The sequence below is a fragment of the Ylistrum balloti genome, unplaced genomic scaffold, assembly GCF_031769215.1.
Source record: "Ylistrum balloti isolate Yb309-2 unplaced genomic scaffold, AGI_CSIRO_Ybal_v1 Utg369912, whole genome shotgun sequence".
Lineage (NCBI taxonomy): Eukaryota > Metazoa > Mollusca > Bivalvia > Pectinida > Pectinidae > Ylistrum > Ylistrum balloti.
Genome location: NW_026782034.1, coordinates 302075 through 320739, shown reverse-complemented (window position 1 = coordinate 320739; position 18665 = coordinate 302075). Strand labels below are relative to the sequence as shown.

General features: G+C 38.4%; 1 protein-coding gene across 1 annotated transcript in view; it reads right to left on the bottom strand.

Annotated features, from left to right (window-relative positions):
- The window catches only part of LOC132546762 (rho guanine nucleotide exchange factor 10-like), a 70487-nt gene that overhangs the window by 25696 nt on the left and 26126 nt on the right, over positions 1-18665 (bottom strand). The window contains 6 exon segments of the mRNA XM_060210480.1: positions 2534-2650; positions 2932-3111; positions 4116-4193; positions 4889-5053; positions 5571-5578; positions 12895-12978. Of these exon segments, the coding sequence (XP_060066463.1) occupies positions 2534-2650; positions 2932-3111; positions 4116-4193; positions 4889-5053; positions 5571-5578; positions 12895-12978 (632 nt within the window).

Below are 18665 nucleotides of genomic sequence, written 5' to 3'. Positions count from 1 at the left end.
TCATGTCCTAGAGTTTAGACAAGTGTGTAAAATAACACTAACAATGTTAAACTTTTTCAGTAGGATTAAGGACTAATACACACTTAACAAAAGTAGAAAAAAGTGAAGTGTTTAATATGTGTCATCCACCTTTAATATTCTTCCTGATTCTAGTGAATTTCCAAATTTATACAATACTATGGTTAAATAGTAAATAGTGTGTAATCAGGGAGTTTTAGGTGACCCAGAACTGTATAGGATTACAGCGTAGTTATAGTTTTATTGTCAGATAAACAATACATGTAGTGTGTAATCAGGGAGTTTTAGGTGACCCAGAACTGTACAGGATTACAGCGTAGTTATAGTTTTATTGTCAGATAAACAATACATGTAGTGTGTAATCAGGGAGTTTTAGGTGACCCAGAACTGTACAGGATTACAGCGTAGTTATAGTTTTATTGTCAGATAAACAATACATGTAGTGTGTAATCAGCGAGTTTTAGGTGGCCCAGATAAACAATATATGTTTATTACATTTTATTACATTGATTTCATTTAGACTAGCCACACAGCAGGCACTCTGGCTGGGGAGGAGAGCAGTCTTATACTAAAAGCAACAAAATATAAAACAAATATCCTACAAGAAACATTACATGTAGTAGGGAGGTAAGGAAACATATCATATAAATCCTAGAGTAGAGCTACCCAATATGTGCTTCCACCTAGGATCGAACCCAAGACATCCAGGTCTCTAGCCGAATACTCTACCACTGAGCTAAAGGGGAATTCCCTCTAGCGAGAACTAAAGGTTGACCATAATCCTATGTACAATTAAAATATGGCCTCTTTTTAATGTGTTCACCCCCAAATATTACATCAATCCAGATCCCGACTCCCTGTCACCACAGAAAGGGCCATGTTAACCATCAGTTCGTAGAATTAGAGATCAATTTACTACTATTCTACTTATCCTAGTATTACAAAAATGCATGGACTTTTTTCTGTATGTAATGTTAACGTTTTATCAAATCTCAGTAAATTTCTTGAAAAGCTTGATAATCTATTGAATGTACGTAGCTAAAATAATATTATGTACGTAATTGTTTACCGCCATGCCAAGAATGTTTCTTTGTAATCTGACCTCTCGTAACATACTTTGTATGTCTGAGAGTACCAATAAAATCTGAAGATCTGTAACAGGAAACACCTCTGATCTACCCCGTGTCACCTCCAGGTCTCTAGTTGGACACTCTACTTTATGTACAATTACAATCTGCCACACATACAAAGATAGGGAAATGTTTACCTAATCAATGCATTTAACCCTAGCCTTGTAGCATGTGGTGAATTCAACGAGGCAAGGATATTGAGACAGATAATAAAACTATGAATTGAACATAAAGCAAATGACTTGAAAAAGTCAGATGAAGAAATTTTGGCAAGCTAGATTTATGCATGAAACTATCAAATGGCCTTATTTCGTCAACACTAGTTTTTTTTTTTATTTCAGAATATATTAATTTTCTGTATCAGTCATAGGTTAACTGTATACAGGTAGTGATACACAGAACATTCAGTATCAGTAGTTACATGCAGCAGATTCTGAAGTGATGTGATAACAGCTTGCCTAAGGTTACAAACAAGCATTGCTCTATTACATATTAAAGCAAAAACTCAAGTCACCCTTGTCACATAATACCTGAATCACAAGAAAGTTTGGGTCTCGTCGTAAAGCCTGTATGTCGATGGCCTTCTTGTTGCGCGCACCAGGTGATATATCACAGCTACCTGATTGGCTTACCTCATTCCCACATTGCTATGGTAACAATGCCATGAATATTCAGATAAGATGTTTCATATGAGAACCAGTTTTCTTTATAAAAGTCCTTACTTTTGCATTGTGTTTCAGAGTTTTAACTTTCAATTTAAAATAAAAAATCTAAATGTTATTTCCCCAATAAAATCTTCAAACCTTGAAAGAACATGACAGACAGTTTGTTTGTAAGTAAAGGCACAAAGAATATCAATTCTACAGAACCAATAGTGAGCAGTAATTATATATTGAAAAAGATTTCCACAGACAGATGGAATTTCAGAGTCCAAGAAAATAACACTTAATACCAAGCCATATATATAGAACCAAATAAATAAAAAAGTATCAAGCTTACTGGTAACAAGATTATGTTGTATGAGTCAAACTATTGTCCGTTACTATGGCAATGGTGTTACTATTTTATCACCACAGTGACATATGTACTATCACCATGGTGATGGTGTTACTATTTAATCACCACAGTGACATATGTACTATCACCATGGTGATGGTGTTACTATTTTATCACCACAGTGACATATGTACTATCACCATGGTGATGGTGTTACTATTTTTCATTGTGGTGATACTTCTAAGTATACTTTAAACCATATGATCATTATGATAATGGTGCTACTACAATATCTTATCACCATGGTGATGGTGCTAAGTCGCACCTGTAACCATATAACCATCATGGTCTTTTTGCTACAATACAGCTATGATGGTGTTTGAATATACCTGTAAGAATTTACGAATTCCCGGATTTGCGTTCTGAGCCCGTTTGATCTCCTCCATTGCAGTAGAGAACTTGTTTACATAGTCACTGTATACATCCACAACCATGGCCCTAGAAAACTGTAAAAACATCAAATTTTCATCATCACATCAACAATAACAAAATCAATATTCAAAAACTGTAAAGGTTAAGTACAACAGATATGAAACAAACAGTAACACTGTGTAAAAAGCAGAACATAGTTGATTTGAAATTTGGATCAGATATTGAGATAGTGTGTTCTTGATCTCTAAACAAAGTATTAACCATTGAACCATATGGTTTATGTAACTTATTGGGAAAAAGTGAACAAGAAAATTGTTTGCTTTTTTTATGAAAACTTTAATAAGAAATCACATACAGAAGCTGTGAAAATGTCTCCAATCTTTTCTGTGGTGTCCCAGTTTTTGACACATTCTGCCAGCTCCAGTTGGAACATTAGGTGATAGTTTAGGATCTCATGTGTCTTGTTAAATACATCCTTGACTTTTGCCTCCTTAGCCTCCAACCCAAAAGTGGAAAGCAGAGGTTCCTTATATACCTAAACACCGAGAAATAAAAATATAGAAATACTTTGTGGTTCAGGTTTTAGTAATCAAAATCATTAATACCAGTTTATGTAACTGGTACATTTTATCATCTGTAAGTGACATCATCACCATATTAATTTTTTAGAAACAGTGTCCTAGATTTCACGTAGAAACATTTTTAATCCAATAATGGTATATTGCCATATAGTTATCACTCAATAAGCCTGCACTTGGCGTTAAGCCCACCCACATCTGTAGCAGTTCAATAAGATATACAAACACATGCAATGTTATTAACTAGTAATAAGCTCGCTCCTAACATTGAACCAGAAGTAAAGTATTACAGTATATTGACAATGTATCAAAATAGGATTTCCTGGAAGTCACTGACTTATTGTTTCTGAACTGTTTCTTTGAAAGGAAAATATGGATGGACAGATGGACAAATTGACAGATGGACAGATGGACAGATGGACAGATAGACAGATATCGTGCTATCAATAGGCCATCTCTGATGTAGAGCACCAATTACAACCAAAGTAAAGGAATTACTGACATTTCAACTTTTTCAATCTTTATATCATAATTACTCAGTAGATATATCTAATCCAGTATATGCCTATCATTACAAGAGATCTCCGAGGGATCTTGGTGCCCACCATTGTTGGATCTTTATATTCTCTGTGAAAGTTGGATATTTTCCCTTCTTTTCTCTTCTCTGTTTTTGCTCTGAACGATACAATATTTGAACATGACTTTGCAGAAATTGTGATAATAATCTTCACCTGCCAAATCAAAAATAGCCTCCTGGAAGCCATTTTGTTTCTCCTGATCAGTCCCAAAATCAAAAGAGCACAAGGAGAGACCAAAGGGAACATATATATAAAATTTGAGAGATATCCATTCAATACTTTTTAAGAAATAACAATCTTTACTAGGTGAAAACCATTTTATTTTTTTTGATCAGTCTCGCCCCCAAAAATCTATTGTAAAATTGTGTCTATAAATGACTTACATTGACCACTCGGTTCAGAGAATCTATATAGGATTTCTCACTGTTGATTATGCTCTCTACAACCTTCCTCTTCTTGTTCTACAACATTAAGGATCAAGTTCGTTAAGATTGGCACTCATGATAAATATTTTGTCATACTCCTAAAATATATACAATATGGAACAGTTAACCAGTAAGAGAGTGAGGTCTGTAACTATACCTGTAACTGTGTGAGGTATGTAACTATACCTGTAACTGTGTGAGGTCTGTAACTATACCTGTAACTGTGTGAGGTCTGTAGCTATACTTGTAACTGTGTGAGGTCTGTAACTATACCTGTAACTGTGTGAGGTCTGTAACTATACCTGTAACTGTGTGAGATCTGTAACTTTACCTGTATCTGTGTGAGGTATATAGCTATACCTGTAACTGTGTGAGGTATGTAACTATACCTGTAACTGTGTGAGAACTGTAACTATACCTGTAACTGTGTGAGGTATGTAACTATACCTGTAACTGTGTGAGAACTGTAACTATACCTGTATCTGTGTGAGGTCTGTAGCTATACTTGTAACTGTGTGAGGTCTGTAACTATACCTGTAACTGTGTGAGATCAGTAACTTTACCTGTATCTGTGTGAGGTATATAGCTATACCTGTAACTGTGTGAGGTATGTAACTATACCTGTAACTGTGTGAGGTCTGTAATTTTACCTGTAACTGTGTGAGGTCTGTAACTATACCTGTAACTGTATGAGGTCTGTAATTTTACCTGTGTGAGGTCTGTAACTATACCTGTAACTGAGTCAGATTAGCTGGAGGAGCAGGCAGTTCTGGAGGAGGATGTCTTTTGGTGTCCAGTTTGACTGGTAGACATGGACTGTTTTCCTCTGGAGAAGATTTGTCGGTTTTCTTACTGACACTTCCTCGAATTTTCATACGGTCAAAAAGTCCTCCTTTCTGGTAAGTAAATTAGGTTCAGAACACGAACTTAATGCAAATTTTTGAGATTTTGGATAAAGTATCAGTGAAAGAAACAAGATCCCAGCAGGATCTTGGCACCTACCATTATTAATATGATCTTAGGATCTGTCCTCATTTTTTAATCTTTTCTCTTAATTACTTTAAGTTATATGAAATTTGAGAAATACTGATCCTAGCATTAGCCTTTAAAATCAAGAAGGTAACATGTCAGCAACCTGGTGTTTCTGATCAGTTCTAACATAAACACACAACTAGTCTTAGGAACAAGTGGAATCTACAAATAATAAGAATAATCCCTCCCGTCAAGGACGAATTTGATAGCTGAGGTATCTTTATGATGTTATGTTAATGGTACAGACTTACAGTTTTGGGAGGAGGTTTGGGGAGTGGTTTTTCAATATATGGGAGATATCAAAGTCATCATCATCTGTGTAAAGCAACAATTATCTTCAGTAACTACAAACAATAATTATCTTAAGTAATTACAACGTACAAGTAACTCTGAGCAAGTTCAAAGTATGCATGTTTAAATATTAGTAAAAGGGGAGATAACCCCCAGGTGTATTACTGATATAACAAGACATTCTGAAATTAAGCTGAGGTACAGTCAGTAGTTATAACTTCTGACTTTATATAACTGTGTGCTGAGGTACAGTCAGAGGATAACTTCAGACTTACTGTGTGCTGAGATACATTCAGTAGATAACTTCAGACTTACTGTGTGCTGAGGTACAGTCAGAGGATAACTTCAGACTTACCGTGTGCTGAGGTACAGTCAGAGGATAACTTCAGACTTACTGTGTGCTGAGGTACAGTCAGAGGATAGTGACTTCAGACTTACTGTGTGCTGAGGTACAGTCAGAGGATAGTGACTTCAGACTTACTGTGTGCTGAGGTACAGTCAGAGGATAGTGACTTCATACTTACTGTGTGCTGAGGTACAGTCAGAGGATAGTGACTTCAGACTTACTGTGTGCTGAGGTACAGTCAGAGGATAGTGACTTCAGACTTACTGTGTGCTGAGGTACAGTCAGAGGATAGTGACTTCAGACTTACTGTGTGCTGAGGTACAGTCAGAGGATAACTTCAGACTTACTGTGTGCTGAGGTACAGTCAGTAGATAAATTCAGACTTACCGTGTGCTGAGGTACAGTCAGTAGATAGTGTGTGCTTCAGACTTACTGTGTGCTGAGGTACAGTCAGTAGATAACTTCAGACTTACTGTGTGCTGAGGTATAGTCAGAGGATAGTGACTTCAGACTTACTGTGTGCTGAGGTACAGTCAGAGGATAGTGACTTCAGACTTACTGTGTGCTGAGATACATTCAGTAGATAACTTCAGACTTACTGTGTGCTGAGGTACAGTCAGAGGATAGTGACTTCAGACTTACTGTGTGCTGAGGTACAGTCGGAGGATAGTGACTTCAGACTTACTGTGTGCTGAGGTATCAGTAGATAACTTCAGACTTACTGTGTGCTGAGGTACAGTCAGTAGATAACTTCAGACTTACTGTGTGCTGAGGTACAGTCAGAGGATAACTTCAGACTTACAGTGTGCTGAGGTACAGTCAGAGATAACTTCAGACTTACTGTGTGCTGAGGTACAGTCAGTAGATAACTTCAGACTTACTGTGTGCTGAGGTACAGTCAGAGTGCTGAGGTACAGAAACTTCAGACTTATTGTGTGCTGAGGTACAGTCAGTAGATAACTTCAGACTTACTGTGTGCTGAGGTACAGTCAGAGGATAGTGACTTCAGACTTACTGTGTGCTGAGGTACAGTCAGTAGATAACTTCAGACTTACTGTGTGCTGAGGTACAGTCAGAGGATAACTTCAGACTTACTGTGTGCTGAGGTACAGTCAGTAGATAACTTCAGACTTACTGTGTGTGCTGAGGTACAGTCAGAGGATAGTGACTTCAGACTTACTGTGTGCTGAGGTACAGTCAGAGGATAGTGACTTCAGACTTACTGTGTGCTGAGGTACAGTCAGAGGATAGTGACTTCAGACTTACTGTGTGCTGAGGTACAGTCAGAGACTTACTGTGTGCTGAGACAGTTACTGTGTGCTGAGGTACAGTCAGTAGGATAGTGTGCTGACTTCAGACTTACTGTGTGCTGAGGTACAGTCAGAGGATAGTGACTTCAGACTTACTGTGTGCTGAGGTACAGTCAGTGGAGATAACTTCAGACTTACTGTGTGCTGAGGTACAGTCAGTAGATAACTTCAGACTTACTGTGTGCTGAGGTACAGTCAGTAGATAACTTCAGACTTACTGTGTGCTGAGGTACAGTCAGTAGATAACTTCAGACTTACTGTGTGCTGAGGTACAGTCAGACTTACTGTGTGCTGAGATACAGTCAGACTTCAGACTTACTGTGTGCTGAGGTACAGTCAGAGGATAGTACAGACTTCAGACTTACTGTGTGCTGAGGTACAGTCAGTAGATAACTTCAGACTTACTGTGTGCTGAGGTACAGTCAGTAGATAACTTCAGACTTACTGTGTGCTGAGGTACAGTCAGTAGATAACTTCAGACTTACTGTGTGCTGAGGTACAGTCAGTAGATAACTTCAGACTTACTGTGTGCTGAGGTACAGTCAATAGATAACTTCAGACTTACTGTGTGCTGAGGTACAGTCAGTAGATAACTTCAGACTTACTGTGTGCTGAGGTACAGTCAGTAGATAACTTCAGACTTACTGTGTGCTGAGGTACAGTCAGTAGATAACTTCAGACTTACTGTGTGCTGAGGTACAGTCAGAGGATAACTTCAGACTTACTGTGTGCTGAGGTACAGTCAGAGGATAGTGACTTCAGACTTACTGTGTGCTGAGGTACAGTCAGTAGATAACTTCAGACTTACTGTGTGCTGAGGTACAGTCAGTAGATAACTTCAGACTTACTGTGTGCTGAGGTACAGTCAGAGGATAGTGACTTCAGACTTACTGTGTGCTGAGGTACAGTCAGTAGATAACTTCAGACTTACTGTGTGCTGAGGTACAGTCAGTAGATAACTTCAGACTTACTGTGTGCTGAGGTACAGTCAGAGGATAGTGTGCTGAGGTACAGACTTCAGACTTACTGTGTGCTGAGGTACAGTCAGTAGATAACTTCAGACTTACTGTGTGCTGAGGTACAGTCAGTAGATAACTTCAGACTTACTGTGTGCTGAGGTACAGTCAGTAGATAACTTCAGACTTACTGTGTGCTGAGGTACAGTCAGAGGATAGTGACTTCAGACTTACTGTGTGCTGAGGTACAGTCAGTAGATAACTTCAGACTTACTGTGTGCTGACTTCTTCAGACTTACTGTGTGCTGAGGTACAGTCAGTAGATAACTTCAGACTTACTGTGTGCTGAGGTACAGTCAGTAGATAACTTCAGACTTACTGTGTGCTGAGGTACAGTCAGTGGATAACTTCAGACTTACTGTGTGCTGAGGTAGAGTCAGTAGATATTCAGACTTACTGTGTGCTGAGGTACAGTCAGAGATAACTGTGTGCAGAGACTTACTGTGTGCTGAGGTACAGTCAGTAGATAACTTCAGACTTACTGTGTGCTGAGGCACAGTCAGTAGATAACTTCAGACTTATTGTGTGCTGAGGTACAGTCAGTAGATAACTTCAGACTTACTGTGTGCTGAGGTACAGTCAGAAGATAGTGACTTCAGACTTACTGTGTGCTGAGGTACAGTCAGAGGATAGTGACTTCAGACTTACTGTGTGCTGAGGTACAGTCAGTAGATAACTTCAGACTTACTGTGTGCTGAGGTACAGTCAGTAGATAACTTCAGACTTACTGTGTGCTGAGGTACAGTCAGTAGATAACTTCAGACTTACTGTGTGCTGAGGTACAGTCAGTAGATAACTGTGCTGAGGTACAGTCAGATAGTGACTTCAGACTTACTGTGTGCTGAGGTACAGTCAGTAGATAACTTCAGACTTACTGTGTGCTGACTTCAGACTTACTGTGTGCTGAGGTACAGTCAGTAGATAACTTCAGACTTACTGTGTGCTGAGGTACAGTCAGTAGATAACTTCAGACTTACTGTGTGCTGAGGTACAGTTCAGGTACAGTCAGAGTGACTTCAGACTTACTGTGTGCTGAGGTACAGTCAGTAGTGTGCTGAGGTACTTCAGACTTACTGTGTGCTGAGGTACAGGTACAGATAACTTCAGACTTACTGTGTGCTGAGGTACAGTCAGTAGATAACTTCAGACTTACTGTGTGCTGAGGTACAGTCAGTAGATACTGTGTGCTGAGGTACTTCAGACTTACTGTGTGCTGAGGTACAGTCTGAGGATAGTGACTTCAGACTTACTGTGTGCTGAGGTACAGTCAGTAGATAACTTCAGACTTACTGTGTGCTGAGGTACAGTCAGATGATAACTTCAGACTTACTGTGTGCTGAGGTACAGTCAGTAGATAACTTCAGACTTACTGTGTGCTGAGGTACAGTCAGTAGATAACTTCAGACTTACTGTGTGCTGAGGTACAGTCAGTAGATAACTTCAGACTTACTGTGTGCTGAGGTACAGTCAGACTTACTGTGTGCTGAGGTACAGTCAGTAGATAACTTCAGACTTACTGTGTGCTGAGGTACAGTCAGTAGATAACTTCAGACTTACTGTGTGCTGAGGTACAGGTACAGTCAGAGGTATAGTGACTTCAGACTTACTGTGTGCTGAGGTACAGTCAGTAGATAACTTCAGACTTACTGTGTGCTGAGGTACAGTCAGTAGATAACTTCAGACTTACTGTGTGCTGAGGTACAGTCAGTAGATAACTTCAGACTTACTGTGTGCTGAGGTACAGTCAGTAGATAACTTCAGACTTACTGTGTGCTGAGGTACAGTCAGTAGATAACTTCAGACTTACTGTGTGCTGAGGTACAGTCAGTAGATACTGTGTGCTGAGGTACTTCAGACTTACTGTGTGCTGAGGTACAGTCAGTAGATAACTTCAGACTTACTGTGTGCTGAGGTACAGTCAGTAGATAACTTCAGACTTACTGTGTGCTGAGGTACAGTCAGTAGATAACTTCAGACTTACTGTGTGCTGAGGTACAGTCAGTAGATAACTTCAGACTACTGTGTGCTGACTTCAGACTTACTGTGTGCTGAGCTGAGGTACAGTCAGTAGATAACTTCAGACTTACTGTGTGCTGAGGTACAGTCAGAGGAGACTTACTGTGTGCTGAGGTAACTTCAGACTTACTGTGTGCTGAGGTACAGTCAGTAGATAACTTCAGACTTACTGTGTGCTGAGGTACAGTCAGTAGATAACTTCAGACTTACTGTGTGCTGAGGTACAGTCAGTAGATACTTCAGACTTACTGTGTGCTGAGGTACAGTCAGTAGATAGTGTGCTGACTTCAGACTTACTGTGTGCTGAGGTACAGTCAGAGGATAGTGACTTCAGACTTACTGTGTGCTGAGGTACAGTCAGTAGATAACTTCAGACTTACTGTGTGCTGAGGTACAGTCAGTAGATAACTTCAGACTTACTGTGTGCTGAGGTACAGTCAGTCGATAACTTCAGACTGACTGTGTGCTGAGGTACAGTCAGTAGATAACTTCAGACTTACTGTGTGCTGAGGTACAGTCAGTTACTGTGTGCTGATACAGTCAGTAGATAACTTCAGACTTACTGTGTGCTGAGGTACAGTCAGTAGATAACTTCAGACTTACTGTGTGCTGAGGTACAGTCAGTAGATAACTTCAGACTTACTGTGTGCTGAGGTACAGTCAGTAGATAACTTCAGACTTACTGTGTGCTGAGGTACAGTCAGTAGATAACTTCAGACTTACTGTGTGCTGAGGTACAGTCAGTAGATAACTTCAGACTTAGTGTGTGCTGAGGTACAGTCAGTAGATAACTTCAGACTTACTGTGTGCTGAGGTACAGTCAGAGGATAGTGACTTCAGACTTACTGTGTGCTGAGGTACAGTCAGAGGATAGTGACTTCAGACTTACTGTGTGCTGAGGTACAGTCAGTAGATAACTTCAGACTTACTGTGTGCTGAGGTACAGTCAGAGGATAGTGACTTCAGACTTACTGTGTGCTGAGGTACAGTCAGTAGATAACTTCAGACTTACTGTGTGCTGAGGTACAGTCAGTAGACTTCAGACTTACTGTGTGCAGACTTCAGACTGTGTGCTGAGGTACAGTCAGTAGATAACTTCAGATAGAACTTCAGACTTACTGTGTGCTGAGGTACAGTCAGAGGATAGTGACTTCAGACTTACTGTGTGCTGAGGTACAGTCAGAGGATTACTGTGTGCTGAGGTACAGACCGTAGATAACTTCAGACTTACTGTGTGCTGAGGTACAGTCAGTAGATAACTTCAGACTTACTGTGTGCTGAGGTACAGTCAGTAGACTTGTGTATACCAAGAGACTTATGTTACCTGTAAAGGCGATAACTCCAGACTTACCTCCTAGATAATAGACATCTGTATACAGAGTCCCGGACGATAACCCCAGACTTACCTCCTGGATAATAGACATCTGTGTACAGAGTCCCGGACGAAAACTCCAGACTTACCTCCTGGATAATAGACATCTGTATACAGAGTCCCGGACCATAACTCCAGACTTACCTCCTGGATAATAGACATCTGTATACAGAGTTCCGGACCATAACTCCAGACTTACCTCCTGGATAATAGACATCTGTGTACAGAGTTCTGGACCATAACTCCAGACTTACCTCCTGGATAATAGACATCTGTATACAGAGTCCCGGACCATAACTCCAGACTTACCTCCTGGATAATAGACATCTGTATACAGAGTTCCGGACCATAACTCCAGACTTACCTCCTGGATAATAGACATCTGTGTACAGAGTTCTGGACCATAACTCCAGACTTACCTCCTGGATAATAGACATCTGTATACAGAGTCCCGGACCATAACTCCAGACTTACCTCCTGGATAATAGACATCTGTATACAGAGTCCCGGACCATAACTCCAGACTTACCTCCTGGATAATAGACATCTGTATACAGAGTCCCGGACCATAACTCCAGACTTACCTCCTGGATAATAGACATCTGTTTACAGAGTCCTGGACCATAACTCCAGACTTACCTCCTGGATAATAGACATCTGTATACAGAGTCCCGGACCATAACTCCAGACTTACCTCCTGGATAATAGACATCTGTATACAGAGTCCCGGACCATAACTCCAGACTTACCTCCTGGATAATAGACATCTGTATACAGAGTCCCGGACCATAACTCCAGACTTACCTCCTGGATAATAGACATCTGTATACAGAGTCCCGGACCATAACTCCAGACTTACCTCCTGGATAATAGACATCTGTATACAGAGTCCCGGACCATAACTCCAGACTTACCTCCTGGATAATAGACATCTGTATACAGAGTCCCGGACCATAACTCCAGACTTACCTCCTGGATAATAGACATCTGTTTACAGAGTCCCGGACCATAACTCCAGACTTACCTCCTGGATAATAGACATCTGTGTACAGAGTCCCGGACCATAACTCCAGACTTACCTCCTGGATAATAGACATCTGTATACAGAGTCCCGGACCATAACTCCAGACTTACCTCCTGGATAATAGACATCTGTTTACAGAGTCCCGGACCATAACTCCAGACTTACCTCCTGGATAATAGACATCTGTGTACAGAGTCCCGGACCATAACTCCAGACTTACCTCCTGGATAATAGACATCTGTATACAGAGTCCCCGACGATAACTCCAGACTTACCTCCTGGATAATAGACATCTGTGTACAGAGTCCCGGACCATAACTCCAGACTTACCTCCTGGATAATAGACATCTGTATACAGAGTCCCGTCAGAAGAGTCTTGAGACCATCCCGGTACCCTCTGACTTGGCGCAGTCCCTATAAAAAAACACAATCCATGTTAGTCAGGGTTACTCATAAACAGGTGAAAATTAAATATAAACAAATCAACATCGGAACCCGATCATGAGATATAGTTGTTTTATTCTTTACTTTGCTAAAATATCTCCAGATTTAATGATGTTTGTCTGTGTTGGTCTTCAACAACAACATAAAATTTCAGATGAGTTTGATTAAATTTACCTTGACATAGTACTGATTTGTGAAGATATAAAAAATTTCTATAACAACTTATTATCATGTGTCTTTGATAAAGAAAATAGAGAAACTATTGTAAACCAGAAATATAATTCCATGAATTCAATATTAACAGCATATTTAATGAAGTTAATTAAGCTCAATAGTTTTAAGTAAGGCACTACGTAGTTATATACAACATTAGGGAATATATTGGTACAGAACAAACCGACTGAAATACATATACAGTTGAAACTCGATGTCTCGATATTTCTGGAGTCGAAATTCTGCTTGAGTCAAAATAAGTCCTGCTTATTTCCTATCTAGATCTTGTGTGAGTTGAAATTCAGATAAGTCGAAATGCTTTCCTTGTTGCCTTGAATTTCGAGATAACGAGTTTCCATTGTATATACTTTAGCACAGTATAACAGTGTTATGTATTAGGGTATAGTTACAATAGATAAGGTCAGCTAATTTTATGTACAATGTATGTTTTGATTATTGAATTAATTATTTACACTGTAATCAAGATTATCATATATCTGGTCAGATAAATGGTGTGTTGTGGCCATAGGACGCAACATAAATATTGTTAGATATATGTGTAGTATTAATACTAATGTTGTAAAATTGTCAAGTGTTGATGACGTAAAGTAACATAATAAGTCATATAGGGAAACTGATTTAAGAGCTACAAATGATATGGTGAACAAGGTCTTTCATTCATGCTAATGTAATATGGAATTTATCATAATATGTATCCAGTTTAATTCTAGATTACATCAACACTCACACAAGATTTTCTATATATCAGCTATGTCACCATACATATGATTACTGCCCTTTAATGGTCATCACGGGAAAAAAAATCTTCAATTCTACTGTACATTTATCACATCCGTATGTATCAAGATGTCCTGTGTGGTGTTTGAACATAATCACAATTCTAATTGATCAAGTAATTTATTTTGATATTTTTTTTTTTATACGGATCAAAAGTAAAGAAATATGCGATGATTCTAACATTTCATTACGATTTGAGAAGGTCATGATATTATCAGGTAGAGCTGATGAAATCAGAAAAGTTGGTAACACTCAGTTATTGATATAATGTAACAGACAATATATATATATATATAATCAAATTAAACAGAACAAGAACAACAGTGAAACTGATGAATGGTCCACGAAAACAAATCTATTGAACACACAATTTTAATAAAGGGCAATCATTCTGTTAAGGAGTTTCAGGCACTGAATTTGGTACAGGGTACATCCTCTTAGTATGACCAATGTATCCCAAAGTTTCACTATGCTAGTTTAAATGAAAGCAAAGTTATGCTATGGACGTCAATTTCTACAAAGGGCAATAACTCTGGAATTGAGATGTTATGGGTCCTGATTTTGCTACACTGCACATAACCTTTGTATGACTAATGTAATCATCACGTTTCATTATCCTAGTTCAAATGCAAGGAATTTAAAGCTATGCTCTTGACAAAAATGTAACAAAGGGCAACAGCTCTGTAATTGAGGGGGTCATGAGCCCTGAATTTGGTACACTGCACATCATGTTAGCATGACCAATGTATACACCTAGTTTCATGATCCTTGCTTAACCTTGGGCAAATTTATGCTCAGGACACGAAAGTACAAATATAATGATGGACAGAAGGAACAAAGATGCAACTAAATGATCCTCTCAAAATTTTTGAGGGGTATAATAAAACTGAATATGCTGACACATGACAGTAAATATATATCCAATGTACAAGGGAATACAACAGATTGTATATAAATATTTATGTATGACAATTCTAGTGACTCCAGTAAAAAAAAACAATCTAAAATGGATTTACAATATCATGATGTAGCTATCTTAATTTTCTTGGACTTTTTTATATTTAAACTAGAATTTAGGCCACAGACTAGCTTTATGTCCCTACTGCAATTTGACTTGAATATGATATTTACAGTACTATCTAATTTCCATGTACAAGTATTTACTCCCTTAAAACTGATTAGACAAACATACAGACAAAAAGACAGACAGTCTAATACTGATTAGACAAACATACAGACAAAAAGACAGACAGTCTAATACTGATTAGACAAACATACAGACAAAAAGACAGACAGTCTAATACTGATTAGACAAACATACAGACAAAAAGACAGACAGTCTAATACTGATTAGACAAACATACAGACAAAAAGACAGACAGTCTAATACTGATTAGACAAACATACAGACAAAAAGACAGACAGTCTAATACTGATTAGACAAACATACAGACAAAAAGACAGTCCAATACTGATTAGACAACATACGGACAAAAAGACAGACAGTCTAATACTGATTAGACAAACATACAGACAAAAAGACAGACAGTCTAATACTGATTAGACAACATACGGACAAAAAGACAGACAGGATTACAATTCAGTTCACATCCTGTTTACAACACTTTGAGGTATATCTATTAATACATTACGTATGGCAAACACACTTCCAGATCTCTTATTACAATTCCTGAACAAAAGACGTTGTAGAGATCAAAGTGAAGGGAATCAAAGGTCATTAAATCCCTGTTAGGCTTACCTGAACAACAATCTTGGTATTGATACAGAAAAAATGACCAGAAAAGTCCATGAAATACCTCCTAGATGAAATAATGTAAATTTGTAAAGTTATATAAAACCAGGATATGCCCTGGTTCTCAGAAACCTTCACTTTCACCCCTGAAATTGACATAAGACTCATAAAATTTAGAAAGTTTTACTCTATTTCATAAAGAATTGAAGTTCACGGAATCTTTCAAGTCATAAATTTTAGGGTCCAAGGAAAACCCCTACAAACATATCAAATATTGTCCCTTTAGAGATAACTGACAAAGTGAGCCTTTATAATTACAATAAGGAAACAAATGGATTATGTTCTAGCTAGCACTATATAAAGTTAATTCAATAATAATTACTATATCACTAGAGTACAGAATTTCAAACGAGATGAGATCCTTTTGCTATGTCAACTCTAAATCTAGTCAGACTTTGAACTCTATACTCCACCCAACCTCTTTATCAACGTCAGGAATATTCCATATCTGATGCATGTTAGTCAATAGGGAAAACTTCTCAAGAAAACATCTTAATAGAATACAATGACCTAAAATTCTGTCTGGTAATAAGCCCACCCATATCTAGTGCTGTTTAGTGGACTTTCAAACAAATACTTATTCATTGTCTAGTGATAAACCATGTCTGATAATAAGCCCACCCATATTAAGTACATTTAAGTATACTTACAAACTAATGCTATTTCATTGTCTAGTGATAAGCCCTTGTCTGGTAATAAACCCACCCATATCTAGTGCTGTTTAGTGGACTTTCAAACTAATACTTATTCATTGTCCAGTGATAAGCCCTTGTTTGGTAATAAGCCCACCCACTTCTGTTTCAGTTCATCAGACCCCTTGTACTCTGAGACAAAGAAAAATCATAGACAACAACTACAGTATCACAGACAACAACTACAGTATCACAGACAACAGCTACAGTATCACAGACAACAGCTACAGTATCATAGACATCACAGACAACAGCTACAGTATCATAGACAACAGCTACAGTATCACAGACAACAACTACAGTATCACAGACAACAACTACAGTATCGCAGACAACAGCTACAGTATCACAGACAACAACTACAGTATCACAGACAACAGCTACAGTATCATAGACAACAACTACAGTATCACAGACAACAACTACAGTATCGCAGACAACAGCTACAGTATCATAGACAACAACTACAGTATCACAGACAACAACTACAGTATCACAGACAACAACTACAGTATCATAGACAACAACTACAGTATCACAGACAACAACTACAGTATCGCAGACAACAGCTACAGTATCACAGACAACAGCTACAGTATCATAGAAAACAACTACAGTATCACAGACAACAACTACAGTATCACAGACAACAGCTACAGTATCATAGACAACAACTACAGTATCACAGACAACAACTACAGTATCGCAGACAACAGCTACAGTATCACAGACAACAGCTACAGTATCACAGACAACAGCTACAGTATTGCAGACAACAGCTACAGTATCACAGGCAACAGCTACAGATCACAGACAACAGCTACAGTATCACAGACAACAGCTACAGTATCATAGACTACAGCTACAGTATCACAGACAACAACTACAGTATCATAGACAACAACTACAGTATCACAGACAACAACTACAGTATCGCAGACAACAGCTACAGTATCACAGACAACAGCTACAGTATCATAGAAAACAACTACAGTATCACAGACAACAACTACAGTATCACAGACAACAACTACAGTATCACAGACAACAACTACAGTATCGCAGACACAGACAACAGCTACAGTATCACAGACAACAGCTACAGTATCACAGACAACAGCTACAGTATTGCAGACAACAGCTACAGTATCACAGACAACAGCTACAGTATCACAGACAACAGCTACAGTATTGCAGACAACAGCTACAGTATCACAGACAACAGCTACAGTATCACAGACAACAGCTACAGTATCACAGGCAACAGCTACAGTATCACAGACAACAGCTACAGTATCACAGACAACAGCTACAGTATCATAGACTACAGCTACAGTATCATAGACAACAGCTACAGTATCATAGACAACAGCTACAGTATCATAAACACAGCCACAGTATCACAGAATGAATGTTACAGTGTTATAGACAAAGTTACAGTATCACAGAATGAATGTTACAGTGTTATAGACAAAGTTACAGTATCACAGAATGAATGTTACAGTGTTATAGACAAAGTTACAGTGTTATGGACAAAGTTACGGTGTTATAGACAATGTTACAGTGTTATAGACAAAGTTACAGTGTTATAGACAAAGTTACGGTGTTATAGACAAAGTTACAGTGTTACATAATATTATATTACAGTGTTATAAATGATCAGTTTGATCAATTTTTACCCTCAACACTACAATCCACATATCCACCACTTTTGACAAACATCATAGTTACACTGAATCTGACTACGCATAATCATATCATTTTTAAAAGTCCTATATCCTGTCAGAATTCACATGAGCACACACACATACAATAACAAATTTGTGACACAGATAAGGTGTCAGGTAAAAGCTTACCCATTAACAGAATGGAGTGAACCATTTGTCCTGTTCCTTAACATAATTACTTTGACTGGGTCCTAAAAACTCCTCCAATGTACAGGGTTTCTTTTACTTCCCCTATAGACACTTCCTGTTTTCTGTGTCAGATGATCAACAAGTAGATTGTAAGAGGTTTGTTGAATGATACGATCTAGATCTCACTGACACAATAGTGAAGATGGCTGTTCTTATTTATAATCACATGACATTGACAACATATGACTATTATATTAAACACTGGTTATCTCTTTGATCACAAAC